This window comes from Salvia hispanica, chromosome 6 (assembly GCF_029641045.1).
Source record: "Salvia hispanica isolate PSC_SH4W2 chromosome 6, Shi_PSC_v1, whole genome shotgun sequence".
NCBI classification, from domain to species: Eukaryota; Viridiplantae; Streptophyta; class Magnoliopsida; order Lamiales; family Lamiaceae; genus Salvia; species Salvia hispanica.
Window position 1 is genome coordinate 25,985,463 of NC_142697.1, and position 22,574 is coordinate 26,008,036.

At 33.8% G+C, this 22,574-nt stretch overlaps 3 protein-coding genes and 1 long non-coding RNA gene across 5 annotated transcripts; 1 reads left to right on the forward strand and 3 right to left on the reverse strand.

Annotated features, from left to right (window-relative positions):
• Nucleotides 1-250: 250 nt before the first annotated feature.
• On the reverse strand, nt 251-1,272 carry LOC125203329 (uncharacterized). The gene is made up of 2 exons (XR_007173345.1): nt 1,152-1,272; nt 251-626 (listed from the first exon to the last, which is right to left on the reverse strand). It is a non-coding gene; the product is annotated as an uncharacterized LOC125203329 (long non-coding RNA).
• Nucleotides 1,273-9,851: 8,579 nt separating this feature from the next.
• On the reverse strand, nt 9,852-11,047 carry LOC125203158 (transcription factor bHLH168-like). Its single transcript, XM_048101457.2, has 3 exons — nt 10,803-11,047; nt 10,384-10,707; nt 9,852-10,208 (listed from the first exon to the last, which is right to left on the reverse strand). The coding sequence occupies exons 1-3, from the start codon at nt 10,935-10,937 to the stop codon at nt 10,119-10,121; spliced, it is 549 nt and encodes a 182-aa protein (XP_047957414.1). The 5' UTR covers nt 10,938-11,047; the 3' UTR covers nt 9,852-10,118.
• A 6,107-nt stretch (nt 11,048-17,154) lies between these two features.
• On the forward strand, nt 17,155-19,515 carry LOC125207696 (CASP-like protein 4A2). Of its 2 annotated transcripts, none has more exons than XM_048107152.2 (3): nt 17,155-18,039; nt 18,798-18,958; nt 19,044-19,515. In XM_048107152.2, the coding sequence occupies exons 1-3, from the start codon at nt 17,348-17,350 to the stop codon at nt 19,109-19,111; spliced, it is 921 nt and encodes a 306-aa protein (XP_047963109.1). In that variant the 5' UTR covers nt 17,155-17,347; the 3' UTR covers nt 19,112-19,515. The 2 variants fall into 2 exon arrangements, with proteins under 2 accessions (XP_047963109.1, XP_047963108.1); XM_048107151.2 differs by having other exon boundaries at nt 17,164-18,039; nt 18,823-18,958.
• Nucleotides 19,373-21,721, reverse strand: LOC125207697 (uncharacterized). The gene is made up of 4 exons (XM_048107153.2): nt 21,410-21,721; nt 21,214-21,335; nt 19,881-20,033; nt 19,373-19,627 (listed from the first exon to the last, which is right to left on the reverse strand). Exons 1-4 carry the CDS (start codon nt 21,623-21,625, stop codon nt 19,537-19,539), a joined length of 582 nt encoding a protein of 193 aa, XP_047963110.1. The 5' UTR covers nt 21,626-21,721; the 3' UTR covers nt 19,373-19,536.
• Between the last annotated feature and the right edge of the window lie 853 nt (nt 21,722-22,574).

Below are 22,574 nucleotides of genomic sequence, written 5' to 3' on the forward strand. Positions count from 1 at the left end.
ATGGATGTTTTAATTATCTTATTTTTAACCTATCCATTCTATGTTAAACTTCAACCTAACGACTCAAACTCTAATCAATCAGTACATACAAAAAAAGCTATTTCCTATATATTACTGTGTTCTCATTGAGTAGAAATGTATCAACTTTGTTTGATATCCATTCTTTGCAAAACTTCAACTTAACAATTCAAAAGAAGAATCAATCAGTAAATAGAAAAAAATTGCTAATTCCTATACGTTACACTACAGATTCCAAAAAATGGCGATTTGATTGAAAAGATCCATTAAAAATAAGATACACCATAACAAACAACTTCCATAAATATTGAAGCTTCATGGGGTGGTCGAGAACACAAAGACAGCAGGACCATTCAAACTATTTTTAGAACCATTAAAATAAAACTAAGGCATATAGGTTTAGTCACCTACAAGCCTATCAATGGCTTTAATTTCATAACTTGGATTGTTCCCCTACTGGGCATAGTACCTCCACCAAGCAGCCGGGCTGGAAGACCCGCAAGAGCTAGCATGGGGCGAACCCTTGTGATCACCGAGACGATGTAGTTTCGTAGTATGTCGTCTAACAAATTCACCACTGACTCTTGTAAGAACTGGCCTACAGGCATCTGTTTTCACAAGATAACATAAGGTTTTCAATTCGCAAAGAACAGGAGAACAAAATATGAGCCTCATATTTCACAATCAAACCAGATTTGCATTTTACAGATTCAAAAGTCTCCCAACATTTTCAAATTATGAGCTTGAACAAGAGATAATTAACAGGAGAAAATTATATAATTTGCACTGCAAAGAACAGAATATAGGAACACGGAAATTTGAATTGATAATCAACACAGCCAAGAACAGAATATAGGAATTAATAATCAACACAGAATATAATCAACATATGAATTAATAATTAAAACAATTCAATTTGCAGGTTTGTCGTTTTTGGAAATTTGAAGTGAATGATGCAATCCCATCAACAAATGGAAAACCCAACTAAAATTCATATGAATTTGAACAAATCAACTCAAAATCATACGAATTTGTAGGGGACTCACAAAATCAACAAACTCTAGCCAATAACACATGGTGTTGGTTCTGATTTTCGACATGGGAAAACAGAGTTGTGATAGATAGCAGATTACCTCGTTCATGCACTACTCGTCAACCGCCGGAGCGAGGATGTAGACCGGTTGGACTTCTTCCTAGTCGGGGGAAATGAATCTGGAGAGGAAAAGCTGAAGAGAGAGGATTTTAGGTTGCTAGAAATCGAGAAATGAAGTTGACAATTGTAAACACCGATCTAGGGGCAAAGAGGTCATTCCAGTTAGCAATTAATAAATGATGTGGCGGAGCGTTGCATGTCGGGATCAATTCTCAAGATGCATTAACTGTGCTCTACAGCAATTTTAGAGCGGGCCGGAGCACGTAATTTGGACTTGTCTGCAAAGCTAAATTGGAAACCAAATGCTTGACAAGCCCAGATAAAAACTCCTAACTTGACTTATCAGACAAACCAAATGGGCCCATAAGTTTATAAGAACTAGCTAATTAAGTGCAGTAGCAAGATATATTGAATATATATAAGCTAATTAAGTGCAGTAGCACCTAATCAGATATATTGAATATATACGAGTCTACATTTGACATGACATCAGTTTTAAGAAATACTATATAGTAGAAAATGGGTGGACAAAAAAATAGAAGGCGGTGGTCCTATTTTTATATATTAGTTTTATAATAAAATGGGAGTAAGATAAAGTTAGTGAAATGTGGGGTGTATAACTAAAATTAGTAGAGTTAAAAACCTAATGAGATATTTATTAATAAGCAATAGCAAAATGTAATATTTATTGATGAACTGAGAGTGTAATAGTGTATAAATTAACTAAAGTGAGTTAGCGTTTGACTCTAAGAGCATCTCCAACTATTTACACTAAATTCAAACTCATTTGAGTGTAAATGTCACATCAAATATGATTTTACTTCAACCATTTACACTAAACTCAAACTTAAAAGAATATTATTTATATTATATTCTTTTTACCCACAAAATTTGAAAAGCTTTTGAGTTTGAATTTAGTGCAAATCTAAAGATAGGTTTTTCCTCCCAAAAACCAAAAATGGGATTGGTTTTGAAGTACTATTTAAGCTAATTACTTATCCCATTTTAGGTTGTAATGTACCCTTGGAGAGGTCTAAGGCGCCCAATTATGGAATCTCACGTAACCGGAATAAATTAATTGAAGATAAACTCTTTATCAATAGTCCAAGGTTGTTGTAATTAAGGCATGGGACCAATGTTCAATATTTCAATTCCAAGTCAACAATAAAAATAAGATTGCGTTCAATGGACCATAGATTTATCGAAAGTAAAATCATAAATTCTTAGTTAATGTTTTTTATGTTCGAAATTTTATTGAAAATTAAAATTTCATACCAAAAAATTCATTTCAACCTACAAGGTCTTAATTAGAAGTTAAAATTTAGTGGACTAGGCATACAAGTTGGCATGATGATCTGATATAATGGCCATATCAGATCATCATGCCAACTTGGTATGCTTAATCAACCTACAATGTCTCAATTAGTATGTAGCATTTAATACATATTGCTATTGTCACGCTCACATTTTCTAAGGATAGAAAACACGGTTGATCGCGATTAGGGGAGGATTAAAGAAGTGGGGAAGAAAGGGGAAAACATGCACAACTCGACCATAGCTCGAAATAATAAGAATAATTCGAATAAAATCAGAGTATCATCTCAACAAACAACAACTCAAAGGGATACAATAACTCATCAATAAATGAACTCAAAAGAAACAACATTCAACAGAAGCATTTCGAGAGTAGAATACTGCTATGTATGAAGATACAACATATTCTAAACATTTGATAGACATTCTTCACTTTTATGCTCAACACCCACCGCGCTCGTCACGGCTCGACGCCTCGACCTGCACATAGGGAAAACACATGCAGGGCTGAGTACTTGATGCACTCAGTGGACTCATGCCGAAAATATTTTTATAAAAATTATTTAGTATGTCATTAACGAGTGACCTCGGGGTATTTAACTATGAAAGGGCCCGAGTCATTAAAACATCTCACCAACATCATCATCATCAACCTCAACATCATCAACGTCACCATACCATATCTGAACATACATGACAAGAAATGTGGCCACATTCCAAGTCACTAGACCGGCCAACTCGAAGATATAGCGCACGATCTACGGGGTGTACACTAGCCTGAGTAGGGACTCACTCCCTAGTCAGACCCGAATTCGATTAACATACATGGCAAAAGCCACTTCAGATAGGTCTCATAGCATCACAAAAATAGGGCATGATAAACATATTTTGCACCATTTGAAAAAATAAACATACTTAGGTCATAGTCCCTATTTAAAAAGAAAGTCCACCTCGTTCACTTAAATCTTCAACTCGTCTTTCCATTCCGTTCTCAAATAGCATGCAAAAACCATCCCCTTTTTGAAAGAACATGATATACTAAAATTAGACTTTGCAAAAATAAAACATATTTAAAACAATGCATGCGTCCTATATGGTGTTCATTTTATCCTCGCTCATCCTTAGCATAAATTTGTAAAGCTCTCATATCGTTAAGCAGCCCATCGATCAAACAACCTGCCCAACCCACTTCAAGAACTAAGCTCGCTGATCCAAAAGTTAAACTAGATCATCAATATATATTAAATCCTTAGCCCCACAAAACTACAGCATCCCAACACTTAAATTAGGCCCAATACTACTACCCTTTCCCTTCATTTCAATTCCATAAAGCTCGAGACTAACAAAACAGTTATTCTCATCAAACGTCGAGGTCAGCCGCAAAATCTAGTCTGGTCTCCGCGATTGGCTTAAGCTAAGTCCTTTCTTCTCTAATCTCTGATGCTGCACTTGATGAACTCGTCTCTGCACTCTCGTCCCTCTCTCACTCTCTATTTTCTATGAAGTTGATTCCCAATCCTCCAACGTGGAGTTGTGGGCTGATTAATGTAAATTGCAGAGTTGTATTCTGTTGGGATTTGACTTGTTTGTTCTGATTTCCAAGTAATGCAGATCATGGCTAAAAATCTAATAACCGATTGTTTAGGAGAGGGATCGGCGGTTTCTCATATGGTTTGGCTTCTCCAAGAATAGGTCTTTCAACACTAGTACGAAAAATGGTTTAGGCCCAAGTGTATATTTAATTTCCTTTGCTTTGTAAAAGAGATATTAATCTATTTGTAAAATTTAGACTTAGTACACCAACTACTAAAAAAATTAAATTCCTTTCCTCATTAGTAAAACACTTCCCGTTCCTTGAGTCCATTTGCATTTTCCGTTTTGTTGCAAAAGCGTCTTTCAAATGTAAGAAAGAACTTGGGCTCTTAGCTAACTTTCAGCTATATATAATCCACGTTCCTTTGAAATGGTTGAAAGATTCGGGGTATTACAACTATAATTAATACTCCCTTCTAGGGGTGGGAATACGGGTATCCGTGGATACTCGACCCAAAAAAACCGGGTACCAAAACCTGAAAAATCATCTAAATGTCTATTCAAAACCCGACCCGATATATTTTCGGGTACTCCAATACCCGCCCCGGATATCCATACCCGACGTATCGGGTACCCAAATACCCGACTTTTACATGTGTTAATAACTAATAAAACAAATTCAAATTTTATTATATTAATATAAATATAGAAATATTTAAATTGACTAATATCTTTAATGTTGTATTTATTTTGTAGTATAAAACTATAAAAAAATGGGTTACTTTTATTTTAAAGTTATGTGATTATATTTATGGGGATTGATTATGCAATATATATGTAAGTAAATAATTAAAATTTATGCATTTAATTAAACTGTAGAAGCAACCAATAATATAATTCAAAAGTCAAAATAATTACATTAAAATATAAAAACCACATGAGTTGGTTATGCAATACGTAAAACTTGAGAGTTTGGAGAAGCCGTGACCTAGAGTAAGAGAGATCGACTTATTTATATAAGTTTAGAGAAAATTAACCTAGTAAATTGTAATTAGTAAAAAAATTAGTTCAGCTTTTGAAGCCTAAAATGGCTAAACCTAATTTAAAAAATGCTTTAAATAATAAATTGGATATTCGGGTAATATCCGATACCCATTTGGGTTACCCAATACCAGATTTATCTTAAATTACAATACCCAACCGGGCCCTATTGTTAAGAATAATGAATTAGTATTCTCATTAATAGCATTTAACCAACCGGGCAACCAGATGCTTCGACCCGCGTTGAATGCCGGGCCGCTGGTTGAAGATAAAAGTACATCGAACCCATATGAAGTTTTCCCATGAGCCGATTGTATCCATTGAGCAAATATGGGTTCGATCAAAATTTGCTTTTCCGGAGTACCAAAAGCAAGCATGACATCATTATGAACATAAAGTCCCAGGGTATGGAATCCCAAAAAGAGGCTGGCCCAACTTAAATGAGATATGATAGCTTCCTTATGGTCTAACATTCTTGCCAATACATTATCTTCGTTTTTCGCTGGGTTGTAATCTCTAATGAAAAAGATAGCTCCATGGCCAAAAGCCCCTGTCATGATTAATCCTGTGATATATTGGTGATGGGTATATAATGCAGCTTGAGTAGTAAAGTCTTGTGCTATGAATGCATAAGCAGGTAAAGAGTACATGTGTTGCGCTACCAAGGAGGTAATAACCCCTAAAGAAGCTAGAGCAAGACCTATTTGAAAATGAAGCGAATTGTTGATTGTATCATAAAGACCCTTGTGCCCACGCCCCAGCCGTCCTCCTGGAGGAATATGTGCATCTAAAAGATCATTGATACTGTATCCAATCCCGAAATTAGTGCTATACATATGACCAGCAACAAGAAAAATAAATGCAATAGCCAAATGATGATGAGCCATATCAGTCAACCACAAACTTTGGGTTTGTGGATGAAATCCTCCAAGAAGAGTTAGAATGGCAGTTCTTGCTCCTTGGGAGGTCCCAAATAAATGACTACTTGAATCAGGGTTTTGAGCATAAAGATTCCACTGACCTGAAAAAAGTGGGCCTAACCCTTGGGGATGCGGTAATACATCTAAGAAATTATTCCATCGAACGGACTCCCCTCTGGATCCAGGAATAGCGACATGTACTAAATGTCCTGTCCAAGCCAAGGAACGGGCTCAATGTGGTAGCATCGCCCTTTGTAACGATCAAGACTGGTAAGTCCATCGGTCCACACAGTTGTCCATGTACCAGTAGAAGATTCGGCAGCTACCGCGGCCCATGTTGAAGCTGCTGAGTATTGGAAACATGCTATAGCCAAATTTCCCATCGTGATGTCTTCCAAGACATGATCTCCGTGGATCCCATTGGATTTCATTCGAAGGAGGCGCGTTATAAAGATCGGATTGATTCTTATCAAAGAAAGACAGGATTAACTGAGGCTGTTCAAACAGGCATAGGTCAATTAAATGGTATTCCCGTAGCAATTGGGGTTATGGATTTTCAGTTTATGGGGGGTAGTATGGGATGCGTAGTCGGGGAGAAAATAACCCGTTTGATGAGTACGCTACCAATCAATTTCGACCTCTTATTATAGTGTGACATACCCAACCCCATAAAATTGGATGTTGAGTATCCAATACCCGGTGGATATCGGGTCGGGTACGGGTAAACCCAATACCCGATATCCATATTCCCACCCCTATCCCTTCGTCCCCCAAAAAATATGCACTTTGGATTCGGCACGAATTTTAATACTTCCTCCGTCCCTCTATAGTAAAGGCATTTCTTTTCGGCACGGGAATTAAGAAAAATTGTTTTAAATGAGTTAAGTAAAGGAGGATAAAGTAGAAAGGAAAAAAGGTGGAGAGATGAAGAGAGAGTAAAGTACTTTTCGCCAAAAAAGGAAATGACTCGGCTACAGTGGGACAATCCAAAAAGGAATACGACTCAGTTGAGGGACGGAGGGAGTATAAAATTTGTAAAGTAAGTGAGAGGTAAAGAGAAAAAGTAATTAAATTATTGTTAGTGGATAATGGGTCCACTAGATTAGAGAAAAAAAAAACTTTCTAAAATTAGAAAATGCATATTCTTTTGGGATGAATTATAAAAGAAAGGGGGAGTGATCAATTGCTAACTCATCATTTAATTGTTAACTACAACTAATTTAAGGTCATAGGATTTTAGAAAACGTGTGGTCTACAATTTGCCACGTGTAATTTTCATTTTTATTATTAAATCGAAAAAGATAAAAAGAAAAACTCCAAATTAGGGTTTTGGATGAAAATGTCAATATATTGTTCCGAAAATATCAACTCAATGCTTTGAGAATGTCAACACAATGCTTTAAGAATGTTAACTCATTGCTTATATTGACATTCTACATGTATTATATTGACATATTTTATATAGTATGTTGACATTTTTGCTTGTACGAAAAAATTAAAAAAATTCATTTTTTTTTCAAATTTTGACGTCGGAACATATGCATGTATGATATCGTTGGAATTCTTATGAAATTATCTTTAATTTGATATACGTTATATGAATTTAAAGTTTTGGGATTTCTTTTAAAAGTTAGTTATAACTAAACATGTACAAGTTAATTGACATTAATATCTTATTGATATTTTTTGGAATTAATCCTATTATTTTATTGACGTTTTTCGTTGATCGTATTGACATTTAGGGATTAATGATCTAAGCCCTTAATTTGAATATCTAATGGCTATTATTTAGTTATAATTAGCAATTAAGTTATGAGTTAGCAATATAACACTCCCCTAGAAGAAAGAGTGTATATTCTTATGGGATAGAGGGAGTAGTACTACGAAATTATATACTTCATCAGTCCGTCATAGTATAAACTAGGGAAATTGGTCTCTAAAACCATGAACTTTGCCTAAAATTTGGTATTTCCCATGAACTTTGAAATTGGTATATAATATCACGAACTTTGCATTTTGTTTGGTATTTCCCACGGCATGTCTATTACTATATTTGACTAATTTACGAGGCTTTTTCATCATACTTCACACAATTAAATCAACGTGATTTTCAACGTAACTTTTTATCCTACATGTTATGAACTTAAAAAGTGGTTCAAAATATTATAAAACATATCACGGTTGCCTACGTTAAATAAGATTTTGATGAAAATAACTTATTTGAGTGAGTTTGGGTAATACCAAACAAAATGCAAAGTTCGTGATATTATATACCAATTTCAAAGTTTATGGGAAATACCAAATTTTAGGTAAAGTTTATGATTTTAGAGACCAATTTCCCAATAAACTAATATGCGTGTAATTTGATTAATACTATTTCTCGTTATTAGAAATCAAAGAAGTAAACAAAATTACCGACAAACACTATTCTGTTTTTTCCGTTTCGACAGTTTGATTGTTTTTTAGCAGATCCATTATTGTGTTTCAATAAACAAAAGAAACGTACCAATCTTCCCAATCAATTCAATATTCCAAGTCAATTAGTCGTTAGCTACTAAAGTCGTATTGCGTTGATTGACTTTTTTTATACGTCGTGAAAAAAAAATCATTTATTCATTAGGAAAATTGTTTTAGAATCTCAATTGAACACAAACATTGTACTAACATGCTGCGCCTCAATTATAATATTGATCATGTATAATTACATTGTGACAAAATATTTTTATCTTTTTGAGTTCATCACAAAAAAAAAAAATTTAATGTCTAAAAATATTTTTTAGTAAATTAAGAATGCTAATTTGTGTTTTTAAATATGCTACCTACAACTAAAATTAATGGATGCAAACAAAAGCATCCCAAAACACAAAAAAGTGTTACTACAACAAAACAAAAAGATTAAGGTTGTAGTGGACAATTATTTCCTTGACTTACGGATTTTTTTTTTCTTTGCGGTAATTCTGTCTCTAATTTGGTGTCCTTATAAAATTAATTTGTTATATAGTTGTTGAAATATATAGTGGAGTATTTGATCATTTTTGTTACCTGAAATAAAACAGGAAAAGAAAAGGAAAGAACTGAATATCAATCTGTGGAAACTTATTTGTAAGAACGTAAGACCAGAAAAAGTTTCTCTATAAATTAGTGCAGACCGATAAAAGTTACTCCACTACTTATGTTTTTATCTTTTTATTTTGTTTAAGTTTGTGATTTACTATTTCTTCACTAGTTTCGTATTAGCATTCTATCTGCTACATTTAGAGTTTCATTAGCAGCCTATATGTATGATGGAATATTTATAAAGTTTTTATGTTTTATTTCGTTCCTTGACTGAATTCTTCTTTAAGAGGCAACGATAGTAATTTATATATCTTGAAACAATAAAATTTCACTCTTAATTATCTGTGTTTTTTATATATTTTTATTATTAATCAACTGATCGATTAGAGACTTCTTTACTTCAAGTGTTTATGTATTTATAATAACAGACCCATTAATCTAATTACCTAGAACAAACTCTGAATATAATTATATGAGTAGGAACAGTGAGTCGTTCGTCATTTAAAACAGTTAATTAGATACATAATCACTTTGTAAAAACCTAGTTAATTAGATACATAATCACTTTGTAAAAACCTAGTTAATTTACTCTTGAATTAAAATCACTTTGTAAAAACCTAGTTTGCAACCAAAAAATAAAGTTACACAGTAAATGTTGTTATTCCATGTGCAATAGTCTAAATTTCATGTGTAGGTTACTTACAGTATACTTTTCTGTATATATATGCATAGTAATTTGTATTCTCGTCTTTATATATATAAGATGATCAAGATCCCTACCAAATGCTTACTTATCCAAAGCAACAACATCCGGGCCAAATTATCACTTAATTTGTAATTATAAATATTACAAGAACTATATATAAAGGAAACAAAATGGTACTCCTACTACTTATTATACAATATGAATTTTTGGAAATATTAAACCCAAGGTAAATGTACTAAACATATAGTATAATTAAGTAATTAACAGAGGAAGCTCGAAGATATCGATATAGTTCTGCATCCTCTCACTTTAACCCTAGAAACAATTTAATCGACACATACCAAACTTTATTTCTTCGATTCCCAATCTTCCTTTCCTATGAGAAATATAACGAGCTCGTTGAAATCATCTCGTGAATCCTGTTACTTATGTTTAAAGTGTCCACGCCAACCCTAGAAATCTTAACCTGCCATAAAACAACAATATAGTAAGTCTTTGAATCACATAATCAAAATATCATAGTTACATATATAGGAGTATTCGATACTAGGAAAAGCTACGAAAACCCGTTTTTAACTTCATTTCACTACCTTACTATTTCTCAGTTTAAGTATCGAATGGACCCTTAGGTTAGTAATCACCTGAGCATGTAGAGTGTGGACAATGTTGTCGCCGACACGAGAGATGTTAACAGTGACAACTTCTGCAGCTTCTTGTTCAATGATGCTAATCAATTGACCTAGCAAGAAATTTTTGTTTAGTCCACTAATCAGCATCACCTCCACACCAAACCCTAACTCTTTCACAGTCAGAATTGGCAACGTCTCCGATTTGCCAGCAGCTTTGGCAATGTTGCCGGAATTCATGAGCTGTGCCTTTCTTCCATTTAGTGCTTCAATTCTCTCTCTCAAAATCTTGATGTAAGCAGCTGCTTCATCTATCTGATCTAGTTGTGACAAGAATTCCTATACACAAAAAAAAAAAAAAAAAAAAAAAAACAATTAATTTATTGTTTTGCAAAATTTGTAAATCTATCAAACTTCAAAGACATGTGATGTACCTTTGGTTGGGTGAGATGGCAATCTGGAATGGTGGAAGCAAGCTTGAGACCGAGGGCTTTCATTCGAATCCTTCGATTCTTTTCAATGGTTTTTCTCTCAAGTTTGCTCTTAGAACTCGTCTCGCTCCGCTTCATTTCGAATCTTGGATGAAAAGGGAAGTCCAATAAACAAGGAAATGAGTTGGTTATGAGAATGGAGAAAGACTTGAACAATTAATTCAAAGTATCAAGACTCATTAGTAGAGGTATATATACTTGAGAGAGAGGGGGGGGGGGGAGAGCATGTTCCTTTTAATGAGATTTCAGGGTAACCAAAATACTATTTAAAAGAGGAGTAGGGCCAAATGGTATATGATGGGACTTTAAAGTTGAATTTGTGAGCCGCAATGTATACAACTCGTCTTCATACATCCATGGAAAGAAACGTAGCATGTTGGATTTTTTTGATGTTACGTTGTTGATAATTTAGCAAGCGTGTTGGGTTCTTGGTGACGTTAATTTTTTACAACTTTTCCCATCGTATAGCTTCAAATTTAAGGTTGTTTTGGAATATACAATAACGTTAAACCTTAAAGGGGCGTGTAGTTTTAAACTGAAGGAAAATTTATGAAAACAACTATAAATAAATATATAATCAAAAGTGAAACATATTAAGATAGGTAGATAGTGGTAATATGATTTAATGGATAGACCAGAAGTTAATTTATGTAAGAAATAATTTAATTTCGAATTTCTTAAGAATTGCGACTGATCATGACCTCCTACCAATGCATGTGTCATGATGTGAACAATTGAATATATTTTCGTGTAAAATTAAATGCGTGTTTTGTTTCCTAGCGAACATTAGATATCTTCCATTATAAATTAAGACAATAAAGTCAGGTTTGCAACCATGTATTCTTTGCCCTAAAACCCTATTTTATCCCCAATTCCTATCATTCTACTCAACATTAACATTTAGTTTACCAAGTCTTCCTTGTGTTTGCAATTCTAGCATTTGAGGTTTGGAAAAATAAGAAAAATATGAATTAAAAAAGTATATAGTATAATCGGATGGCAAAATTGAAATTTCCAACTAAATAAATCTAGATAGAGATATGAATTCCTGTAACACCCCTTATCCAGTAAGTAAACCCACTAAAAAAGTGATGTCACATTTCGGTATCAATAATAGATGCTGAAAATTTTCTTTTACTTTTTAGCTTAAAACACCATTAAAAAAACTACAATTTGCCTTAAGAGCATCTCCAAGGCGATAGGTAAATGGTGAGATAAAGTCTTATAACTACCATGAAGAGGTAAATATGGTAGGGTACTTGAGAAGGTATTATACATTTTCTTATTTTAAAGAAGTGTCTTTACCTCTTTATCCATGAAGAGGTAAATCTTATAACTACCATACTTAGAGCATCTCCAAGGGGAGAGGTAAATGGAAAGGTAAACTAATATAACTACCATATTTACTTTTTTTTCATGAAAAATCATTCTCCAAGAGGAGAGGTATATGAGAAGGTATTATATCTTTTCCCGAAGTATCTTTACCTCTCCATTAAAATCTTATAACTACCATATTTGCCTTCTTTTCATGAAAAACTCTTCTCCGAGGGGAAAGGTATTTGAGAAGGTGTAACACTTTATATTTTTTAATGCATTTTGTACTATTATTTTATTTTTAAAAAATAGTTTACCTTTTTATATACCTTTTCCCTTTGGAATGCGTTACTTTTTAGAAGGGTATATTTCACTTTTTAAGAAGGTAAATGCATAATATACATTTTCTATATACCTTCTCTCCTTGGAGATGCTCTTACTTTCTTTCCATAAAAAATCATTCTCCAATAAAAAAGTTACTATTTGATAAGGTATTATACATTTATGTTTTAGAATGCTATCTTGTACTACTTTCGTCCCCCAAATTTTGACATACTTTGACCCGACACGGGTTTAAAAAAATGTAATGGAAAGTGCGTTGAAAAAGTTGGTGGATGTGGGTCTTACTTTTAAAGTACTGTATTAGTTTTATAATAAAATGTGAGTATGAATGAGTTAGTGGAATATGATCAGGTCCCCTACCAAAAATGGTAAAAAGTGAAGTGTGTCAAATTTTCAGTGACGGACTGAAATAATAAACTGTGTCAAAATTTGGGGATGGAGGTAGTACTATTTTTTTATTTTAGAAAATAACTAATCTTTTTATATACTTTTTTTTTGGAGTTTGTTACTTTTAGAACGGTATATTTTTATTTTTATTTTTTTTAGAAAGTAAATAGATGACATTATAACTTTTCTCTATATTTTTTCTCTTTTAAGAATTTCTCGTATTTTTTAACTTTGAATTGTTGGATAACATCGTTTGAAATTGAGCGGTGTCCGTCGGTGCAAAGTTTGATTTTTATGGGATTAAATGCAAAAACACCATCATTGTTTTCTCATAGCTAGTCAGTTCTAGACTCATCAAAGTCTCACCCTAAATTATTGGTGCAATTGGATAAAAGGTTATGACGTGAAATTTATGTGGTCGATATCAAATGACTGTATATTTAGAGTGTGAACTGCGGTTAATATCAGTTTATGCGGTAAAGAATAAAATTAACAATAGAAGCTGTTAATATCTGTTTATGCGATTTTATTATTATTATAATTATTATTATAATTATTATTAACTTTAATTATTTGAAATAAATTATGCATATCAATTACTCTCATTTTTAATCGGTGCGAGTTGTAAGATTAATAGTAAAGAGAAAATTTAGTGAACTGTACAGTAAGTTTCATTTTAAAATTATTTGTTTTCTAATAGAATATAAATGTAATAATTTAGTGGAATAATGTTCATTTACCCAAAAATGTAAGAAAGTAAATGAAACTTTAAATTTTAAACATCAGGAAATAAGAAAATGAAACATTATTTTGGTGGATGTAAAGAGTATGATTTTATTATTACGTCAATTTATTAAATACATTTAACTAATCAGTATTGTTCATAATCCTAACATTTTCATTATATTCTCAAACACCTGTATGACAAATAATTAATCTACTATATAAGAAATCATATATTAAGAAAATATATTTTGCAATAACATGATTGTTCTATCAAATGAACGGCCGGGGGCTCTAAGGATTACCCATAACACATCTTCAAGATTAAAATCATATTTCAAGAAATTATATTCATTAACAATATTATTTTTCTTTTTAAATAAACGAGGCTACAAGGATTATATCCATAACACATCTTCAAAATTTTGATAGGGTCGTGTCCACAAAAATAACTTGACTTGGACTCCTAAAGTGTCACGTAATATATGTTAGGAATATTTGTCATTGGACCAGAACTTGAATATTCACACTAATAAGTTTATAAGAACTAACTAATTAAGTAGCCACCTGCAATTTAAGGTAGTCCTATTTTTATATATTAGTTTTATAATAAAATATAAGTGAAATAAAGTTAGTGAAATGTGAGATTTATTACTAAAAGTAATAATACTAAAAAGCAAATGAGATATTTATTAATGAGCAAATGAAAATAGTAAAATGTGATATTTAATGATAAACAAAGGAAGTACAAGTGCATAAATTAGCTAAAGTTAGTAAGTCTATATCTTTGAATATTTAGGTATTTTAACGCCCAATTAGGGAAACTCACGTAACCGGAATAAATTAATTAAAGATAAATTCTTTATTAATAGTCCAAGGTTGTTGTAATTAAGTCATGGGACCAATGTTCAATATTCCAATTCCAAGTCAATAATAAAAATAAGATTGTGTTCAATGGACCATAGATTTATCGAAAGTAAATCATACTTAAATTCTTAGTTTGAATGTCTACTGAGTGTTTTTTATGTTCGAAATTTTATTGAAAATTGTAATTTCATACCAAAAAGAATCATTTCAACCTACAAGGTCTCAACTAGTACTCCATGGAGCATTTAATACAGATTGCTATAATTAATAGTACCATGGCATAAAGGAAAGATCAATTTATGGTGACACTTGGATTTAATTGAATCAATAAACTAAAGTATAATTATCTAGAAGCCCAAGATTGAACTGGCCCAATTTGAAATTAATCGAATATACTATGGCCCATAATTTATTCAATGGGCCTTTTCTATGATACTAACATTTTTGCACTGAGAACAGTTGTTTGAATTAAAGTAATTAGAAGAGTGATTTGTATGGAAGAGAGATCCAAGAAAAGAACAACTAGGAATAAAGAGGGAAAAAAGCAAAGGAATTTGCATATAACATCAACTAAAAAAGAGGGAATGGAGACAAAGGTGATTCTCCTCAACTTTTACTATTAAAAATTCCCACAATTTTTTCTCTTTTAATTAACAAAAAAAATGAGGTAGCTTATTCTAAAATCTTTAAAAAAATACTTTGAGTTGCATGAAAGTGACTTAAAGCAGATATGAATATGGACATAGCCTTTATATGTTATCTCCAAAGATTTGATGGAATTAAATACCCCTAGAGATTCCTTTCTAATTTTATTCAGACTTATTTAAGTAGAATAGTATTTCACCGAATTTATTTGGAAAATATAGTAAAATAAATTTGGAGCTTTTCTCCCCGTATTCTAATTTCTAAACAAAAAAAAAAAGTCAAGCTATATTAGGAAGGTGATAATATTTTGCATTCAAAATCAAACTACGAATAAATAGCTTTTAGCCTTGAGCGTTTTGGGTCGCAATTTTACGTTGGTCGAACAACAAAGAAAGTAGTCTATGAAGGCGGACCAATATTTTTTTAATTTAAAAAAATATTTAAGAGTGCAAAAGTAAAATTAGGAACTTTTAGCATTTTAAATAGGGGCAAGTGTTAAATATAGTGGTTTTTACGAACTTTTAATATTGATTTTATAATAATTTTTTAGTTTAAAAGATGTTTTAGTAAGATAAAAACTAGAGTCGATAATAGTTAGCATATACAGAATTTATAGAATATACTTATACTAATGTTTAGTGGAATCCATTATATCTGGTTTTTAAGTAATCTACTAAATTTAGTGGGGAATCTATTATGCTCCTTCGTAAGAAGCCACTTTATATATTAAATTGAATTGTTTTCAAAATTTAAAATATGTAAGACTTGGTTCCAAAAAATAATAAGACTAGTTAAATATAATGAGGATATTGGTACCTAATATCATGAAATTTTTAAAAAATTGGATTTTTCCCATGAACTTTGAAATTGACAAATAATATTATAAACTTTACCATGAGTTTGTTATTTCCTACAATGAAAAAATTCCGGCAAATAATATATTTTTTCGTAATTTCTCGACAACAACTTAGATAATTTCAAGATTTTCAATATTTGAGAATAGTTTTTCTTAAAGCACACCCTCCAAATTTGTTCTTCAATCTATTAATATAGTCGAAATTTTTTTAGTGCTGGAAAATAACAAACTCGGAATGAAATTCATGATATTATTTGTCAATTTTAAAATTTATGGAAAAAACCAAACTTTTTGAAAATTATATGATGTTATGCGCCAATATCTTAATATAAAATGTGAGGAAGGATTACACCAGGGGACTATGCTTAAAACACATCAGTTTATGAATGAAATGCTACCTTACTTGTCTTTATTCTCTTTCTTTTCCTTTTTCTTTTATTTACTTGTTTGTGTAGAAAATGGCACAACACGTGCACAGTTGGTGATCTATTTTCATAAGAGCATCCACAATAGTGGTTAGCCGATTCGCGTCGCTAGCCGATCGGCTAACCGAACTATTGCAATCGGCCAGCCGAGAATCAGCGTGGGCTAGCCGATTTGAGTGCGTTGGCCACCATTGTGGCGTGCCGATCAGCCAGCGCCCAATTTTCAATTTTTTTTTATTTTTTTTTTGAAAACCTATATATACGCGATTTTCTCCCTCTCTAAATTTATGTACAAGAGCAATATCTAGCAATGGACAACAACATTTAGGCCCAATACAAAATTAAGACCTGAAACAGAAATATGCCATAAGCATACTAACATTTCTTAATGGATTTAAGACATACTAACATTTTTTAATGTATTTTTTAATAAATTAGTGAGGAGTAGAGTGGGGCGATGACTCGTGGGTAGAAGCCCGAATATTTTTATTAGAAAATATTTAAGGTTCAGTAAACGCAATTAGGACGTAAAGGATTTTTAATGTCCCATCTTAAGATGATATTGCTCATCTGCACCTCACACAGTCATGCGATATCAACAACCCAACCACCACTTGCCACGTGGAAACCATCCAAAAACAATTACAGAAACTGTATATTCAATTATTTGTATAATAAATTTGGATTGGAGTATGTTACCGACTATGCGCAAAAATTAGGAATACGAATTGTTAAACTAAAAAAGTGAATAAACGAAGTGCACAAGATGCTACCATGCTCGTTCGCTCACAGAATCAGAACCCCCTCCGACAACTGAGAGCATAAACCCAACACCTTCGCTCCTTTCTCCCCCTTATAATTTTCCTTTTTCTTGAATTTCATCGCCAAACAATCATAAATTCCGTCAATTCCCTCTCAAATCTCCAAAAATGGAAGGCGCGGACGCCGGCAATCACAGTAAACCGAGTTTCCGAAGAAACAGCAACAGCCACATATCCATGTCCGACACTGAGTCAATGACGAGTCAGGGCGACTCGTTCCACTCGCCTCTCCGCTCCGAGTCGCCCCTCCGCTCCGACGACCCTTCCTTCCGTCCCCAAAACGACAAGAACGACAAGGCCATAGTCCTCGTCGATAAGTACTACTCCCCCGTCCCGTCTCCGGGGAAATCCGGCGCTCCAGAGCCTTCTCCGGCCGCCGTCGGCAAAGGGTGGCGGCGGTGGCCCCACTCCGCATCGGAGAATCTCGACATTCCGGTGAGCTCGCCGCAAGGGAGCGGAAGGGAAGGGGAGAATCTCGAGATTCCGGCGGTTGTGGGGCTTAATAAGTTTGTGAGGGAGGAGGCGCCGCCCGGGGTGAAGAAGGTGGGGCCGGTGGGCGGCGATGGGGCGCTGGAGGAGGGGTACGGGGGTGGGAGGGGCGTGGTGGGGGGAGAGCGGCGGTCGAGGGCGGCGGTGGAGTCGATCTTGAAGAGGTCGGGGAGGAACACGGCGGTGAGGAGGGTGGCGCTCGCGTTTCGAGTGTTTGAGGTCATTTCTTGTTTGATTTCGTTTTCGGTTATGGCTGCTGACAAGACGGAGGGGTGGAGCGGCGATTCCTTTGGTCGATATATCGAATACAGGTATGATTCTGCAAATTTTATTCATCTTGGTTCTTGCATGTTTAAGATGAATTGAATCTGGCACAGTCCACCCTGATTAAATCTTAATTGTGAATAATAAACCCTAGTTAGGAGTTTGTAAACCTTGATTCTTAATGATAAACCCTAATTGGGGATAGATGAACCCAAATTGGGGATTTTGGGTGTATGTTGATTGCTGAGTACATTTGGCTGTACACAAGTTTTTGCAATCATTATGCTGTTATCTCAAGTCATAGCATGAATTTTTCGAATTGACACGGGTCGAAAACTGTAGAATCGTGGAAACAAGAGGTGTTGTAGTCTGTTTCTTCAATGCAAAGTTTTTGGTAATGCTGGTGCTCCACTGAAGTTTATGCTTGTGAATATCAGAAGCAAAAATTAAATTTGATACTAACAGATGAGGAAAATGTGTTTTGGTGGTATTTTGATGTTTCCAAAAGCTTAGATTTAGATCACTATTTGTTTGAGCCTCATAAAGTTGGTCTTTGAGTTCATCTATCAGCTCAAAGTTCATTTGCTCTGGCTAGATAATCATAGACTCTGTAGCTTGCTCGGAGCAGGAGGAGTTGTAATAAAGCGAGAATACTCCCTTTGTTTTACTCACATAAACTGGATATCTATCTGTTTCGAACTTCTAAATACGTTTATAGTCTTGGTTGAACTAGATTGGCTGCATCTGGTTTTGTAGTTAGAGTTGAACTAATTGTTGCATTTTGCTTTAACTAATGTGTTGTTAGTCAACCTGATGGATGTTGTAAACAGATTCTGCGTAGCTGTAAATGTTATCGGATTTGTGTATGCTGGTTTCCAAGCTTTGGACCTGGCTTACTATCTGGGGAAGGGGAAGCATGTCTTTGCACACCATCTTCGTTACCATTTCGAATTTGCAATGGATCAGGCAAGTGATATGTAAATCTAATTTCCTTTATATTAGCAATAGTTTCTTAATCTCATTGTAATATTGAAAAAATCTTGTGGATCAGATCCTTGCGTACCTTCTGATGTCAGCATCATCCTCGGCAGCCACCAGGGTGGACGACTGGATTTCTAACTGGGGTGCGGACGAGTTCACCTTGATGGCTAGTGCGTCAATTGCCATGTCGTTCCTGGCTTTCCTCGCCTTTGCCATCAGCTCCCTTGTGTCCGGTTACAACCTCTGCGACCGGGATGCTACTTGATAGTTGATACTAGTATATGTCATCTGTCTGTATTCTATACACCCTCCAGAAGCTGTACTGTACATAATCTGTGAGGTAAATAGGAATTCAATTCTACCTTTTTTTTTTGGAATTACTGAGCGTAGGATTAGATATGATCAATAAAAGAGAGAACACTCCTCACTCCTCAGTTTTTATTAAATTTCTACCAAGGAGAAATAATAGCTGGAAATGTCTTGTTTTACAATGTTCATTTGTATATATGTAGCTAGACAATGAAGATCTTGAGCTCTCTGCATATGATGCTCTCTCTCTGTCTTTACTTTTTTGTTGGCTTTGATCTCCAAATTATAGCATTCGGATCTGGACAAATTTGGTATGGGATTTTCTGAGGACGAATTTCAGGAATACTGCAATATGTAAAAATCAATAATGGATTAAATTATAATCTTATAAAGTTCAAACATACCATGTTTTCCGCCACTATCCAATAACTATAAAAATGGCATATTTATTGCTCAACACACATAATCTATCAAGACATCGCAACACTGTATTAAATAACTATTCTGTTTTTAGGTCTTTACCAATTCATAATAAAAAATGCAAAAGCTATCAACGCATAAAAAAGTAAAATCCCCAAAAAATGACAAGTAGTCTTACCTAAGTACGGATATTTCGATCTGTGACAAGTCCATCGTAGTCGAAGACCCTTCTATAGAGATCGTTGTGGATGTCGGACTTGTTGTTGGTTCTTTGATGGCAAGGACCTTACAGTTCAAATGCCTTATGCTATTGTTTTGGAGTGTTAGATACCTACATGAATATATACAGCACGATCATAGAAACCAAATGGGATTAGCATCAAAGTGTATATATAGTCTTTTTACAAGATTAAAATTTCAATATTGAAAGAATAATGCAAGTTATGATAGTTGAATAGGAGTAATATTTACTGTAACTAGACCTTACTTTTGTTTTAGTATTACCTTATACTAGTAGTAAAATAAAAGTATATGTATCCTCTATATAAAAATATAATATATTTATAATAACAGAATATTTCGATATTTAATAAAATATTTTAGACAAATTGCAAATAGTTTTATTTTAAAAGCCTAAGAGAGTGGTTACAAGATTTTTAAAGAAAGTGTTTTCAACTAGTGTGACACGAGTATCCGATTATGTCAACTTCCACTCTCCCACTCAAATTAATGGACGAATGTTTTTTTTGTCCTTTTTATATCTTTAGAGAAAAAAAATTAGATTTAAGTATTAACATAGGTAATCAAATGCAGGAAACACGAAACTGGTAGTTTCATGTTCTTTCTTTTAAGTAAATGAAACAACAAGAAAAGTGATTGGTTAATCTAATAATTAGCAACTAAACTCATACTATAAAAAGTTGATTAAATAAAACTGAGCGAATATTAAAAGGAAAAATAAGCACCAAGTGGCATATCCCACACCTTAAACCGTCCTACGCTAAAATATTTCACAATCATCATAATTAACAATCACACTATTTGAAATCGACATTCACACGTCCACCTCACTTTAAATTTCATATCCTTGCACACTACTTTTTATATACACGACCAATCTTTCTTTACCCATTATATAATCATATTTTATTACTAATATTTTACTACTATTAGTCTTTTCTACATATTTTTCAAAACTAACACGGCAGAGTCAAGACAAGAGTAACATATTACGAACGGAAAGACTATTGACCGGTAAACGACATGCGAGAAAACGCCGGGCAAGCAGAGGGGCCCACCCTTTTGACTAAACTTGTGGCATAGTATAATGACCAACTTTACATGACGTAACGCTAATTTCCCACCACTTACATTTAATTTAACCAAACTTTTTCCCACCTTTCTTTTTTTGACCATACCATAGGCCCAAGTTATTTTGTGATCAATTGTTTGACAACATCTAACGTGCTTGCTACATAAATAAAAAATTAAAAAATTAAAAATTAAAATACCTGTATAGAAAGCTCCGATCATGAAGCCCCACCACGAGCGTGGAGGCTCCGATTTCCCTCACCACGGCGGCGATTCTCCTCCCTTCCTCGTCGCCCTCCGTCACAACGATCTCCGTCTTCGTCTGCAATTGATAATGATAACTCATTCAATCAATCAATGGAGAGAGAGAGAGACTGAGAGAAGGTAATTAATTACGTTGGGGAAGGCGTTGCAGATATCTCTGAAGGAGAGAGCTAATTGGAAGCCCTTGAGGCGGAGGCGGCGGAGCTTTCTCTTGCTCTTTGATCTCTGCGTCGGATACACGTGGAGGAGCGTCACCACATCGCCGCAGCGGAGGATGTTGTGGAGCGCCCATTTCAGGGCTGTTATCGCCGCCTCCGCCTCCTCCACCACCACCACTATTTTCTCCATTGCCGCCGACCAGTGATGAATTAGGAGAATGGAGTAATGGAGATGTGACCCCACTGTTTGAGGACTCAGCCCAATTATTAGTACATAAATAGACGATTGACGGTGAGAGGCATTATAAATCATTTTATATATACATATTCTTTGTTTTTGCTATACCATTTATTATCAATTTTAGGATTTATAAATAAAACAGTATAAATTTCCAAAGATGGGTTTTGACATTAATTACTCGTGCCTAGGAAATTCGGTAACTAGTAATCAAGGGAGTAACAAACGGTGATATATTTAGAATTATAGACAAATAAATAAAACTTGTGATATTTTTAAAGTTGGGTTTTTTAAATATTGCTTCTAAAAAAGGTGTTGTTTTAATTATATAATGGCTACTAGCCTACTAGGATTGGTAGATAGACATTTTTATTAGTAAACATGGTGGATTGTAATTAATATGAGTTCCCGATAGAGTAAGAATAAGAGTAATTTCGTGCCCAAGAATAGTCAACCATTGCACTCCGGGAAAAAGTAATTTAAATTTCAGTCAATTTAATATAGTACCAGTACTAATTAATAAAAACAATAAAATTCAGCATTTCAAGTAGGGCTGTCAAATCGTGCGTGTTGAGTCGTTATCGTGTCAACCCATTATCGACCCAACCCAATCGTGTCCCAACCCAACCCAATCCAAAATCATCGGATTCTTATCGTGTCTCGACCCAACAAGTTCGTGCATGTTATCGTGTACCCAAAAAAAAAGTAAACTCTTTGTTAATGATAGTAAGTTAGCTTGACACGACACGATAACGACTAAAACATGATGTTATTATACGATTTAAACATGATATTACACGATAAAATAAAAAATTACCAAATTAAAATAATTATTTTCTTAATCAAAATAATAAAATTAAAGTATAGTAACATTAAATCTATATAATAAAATTAAATAATT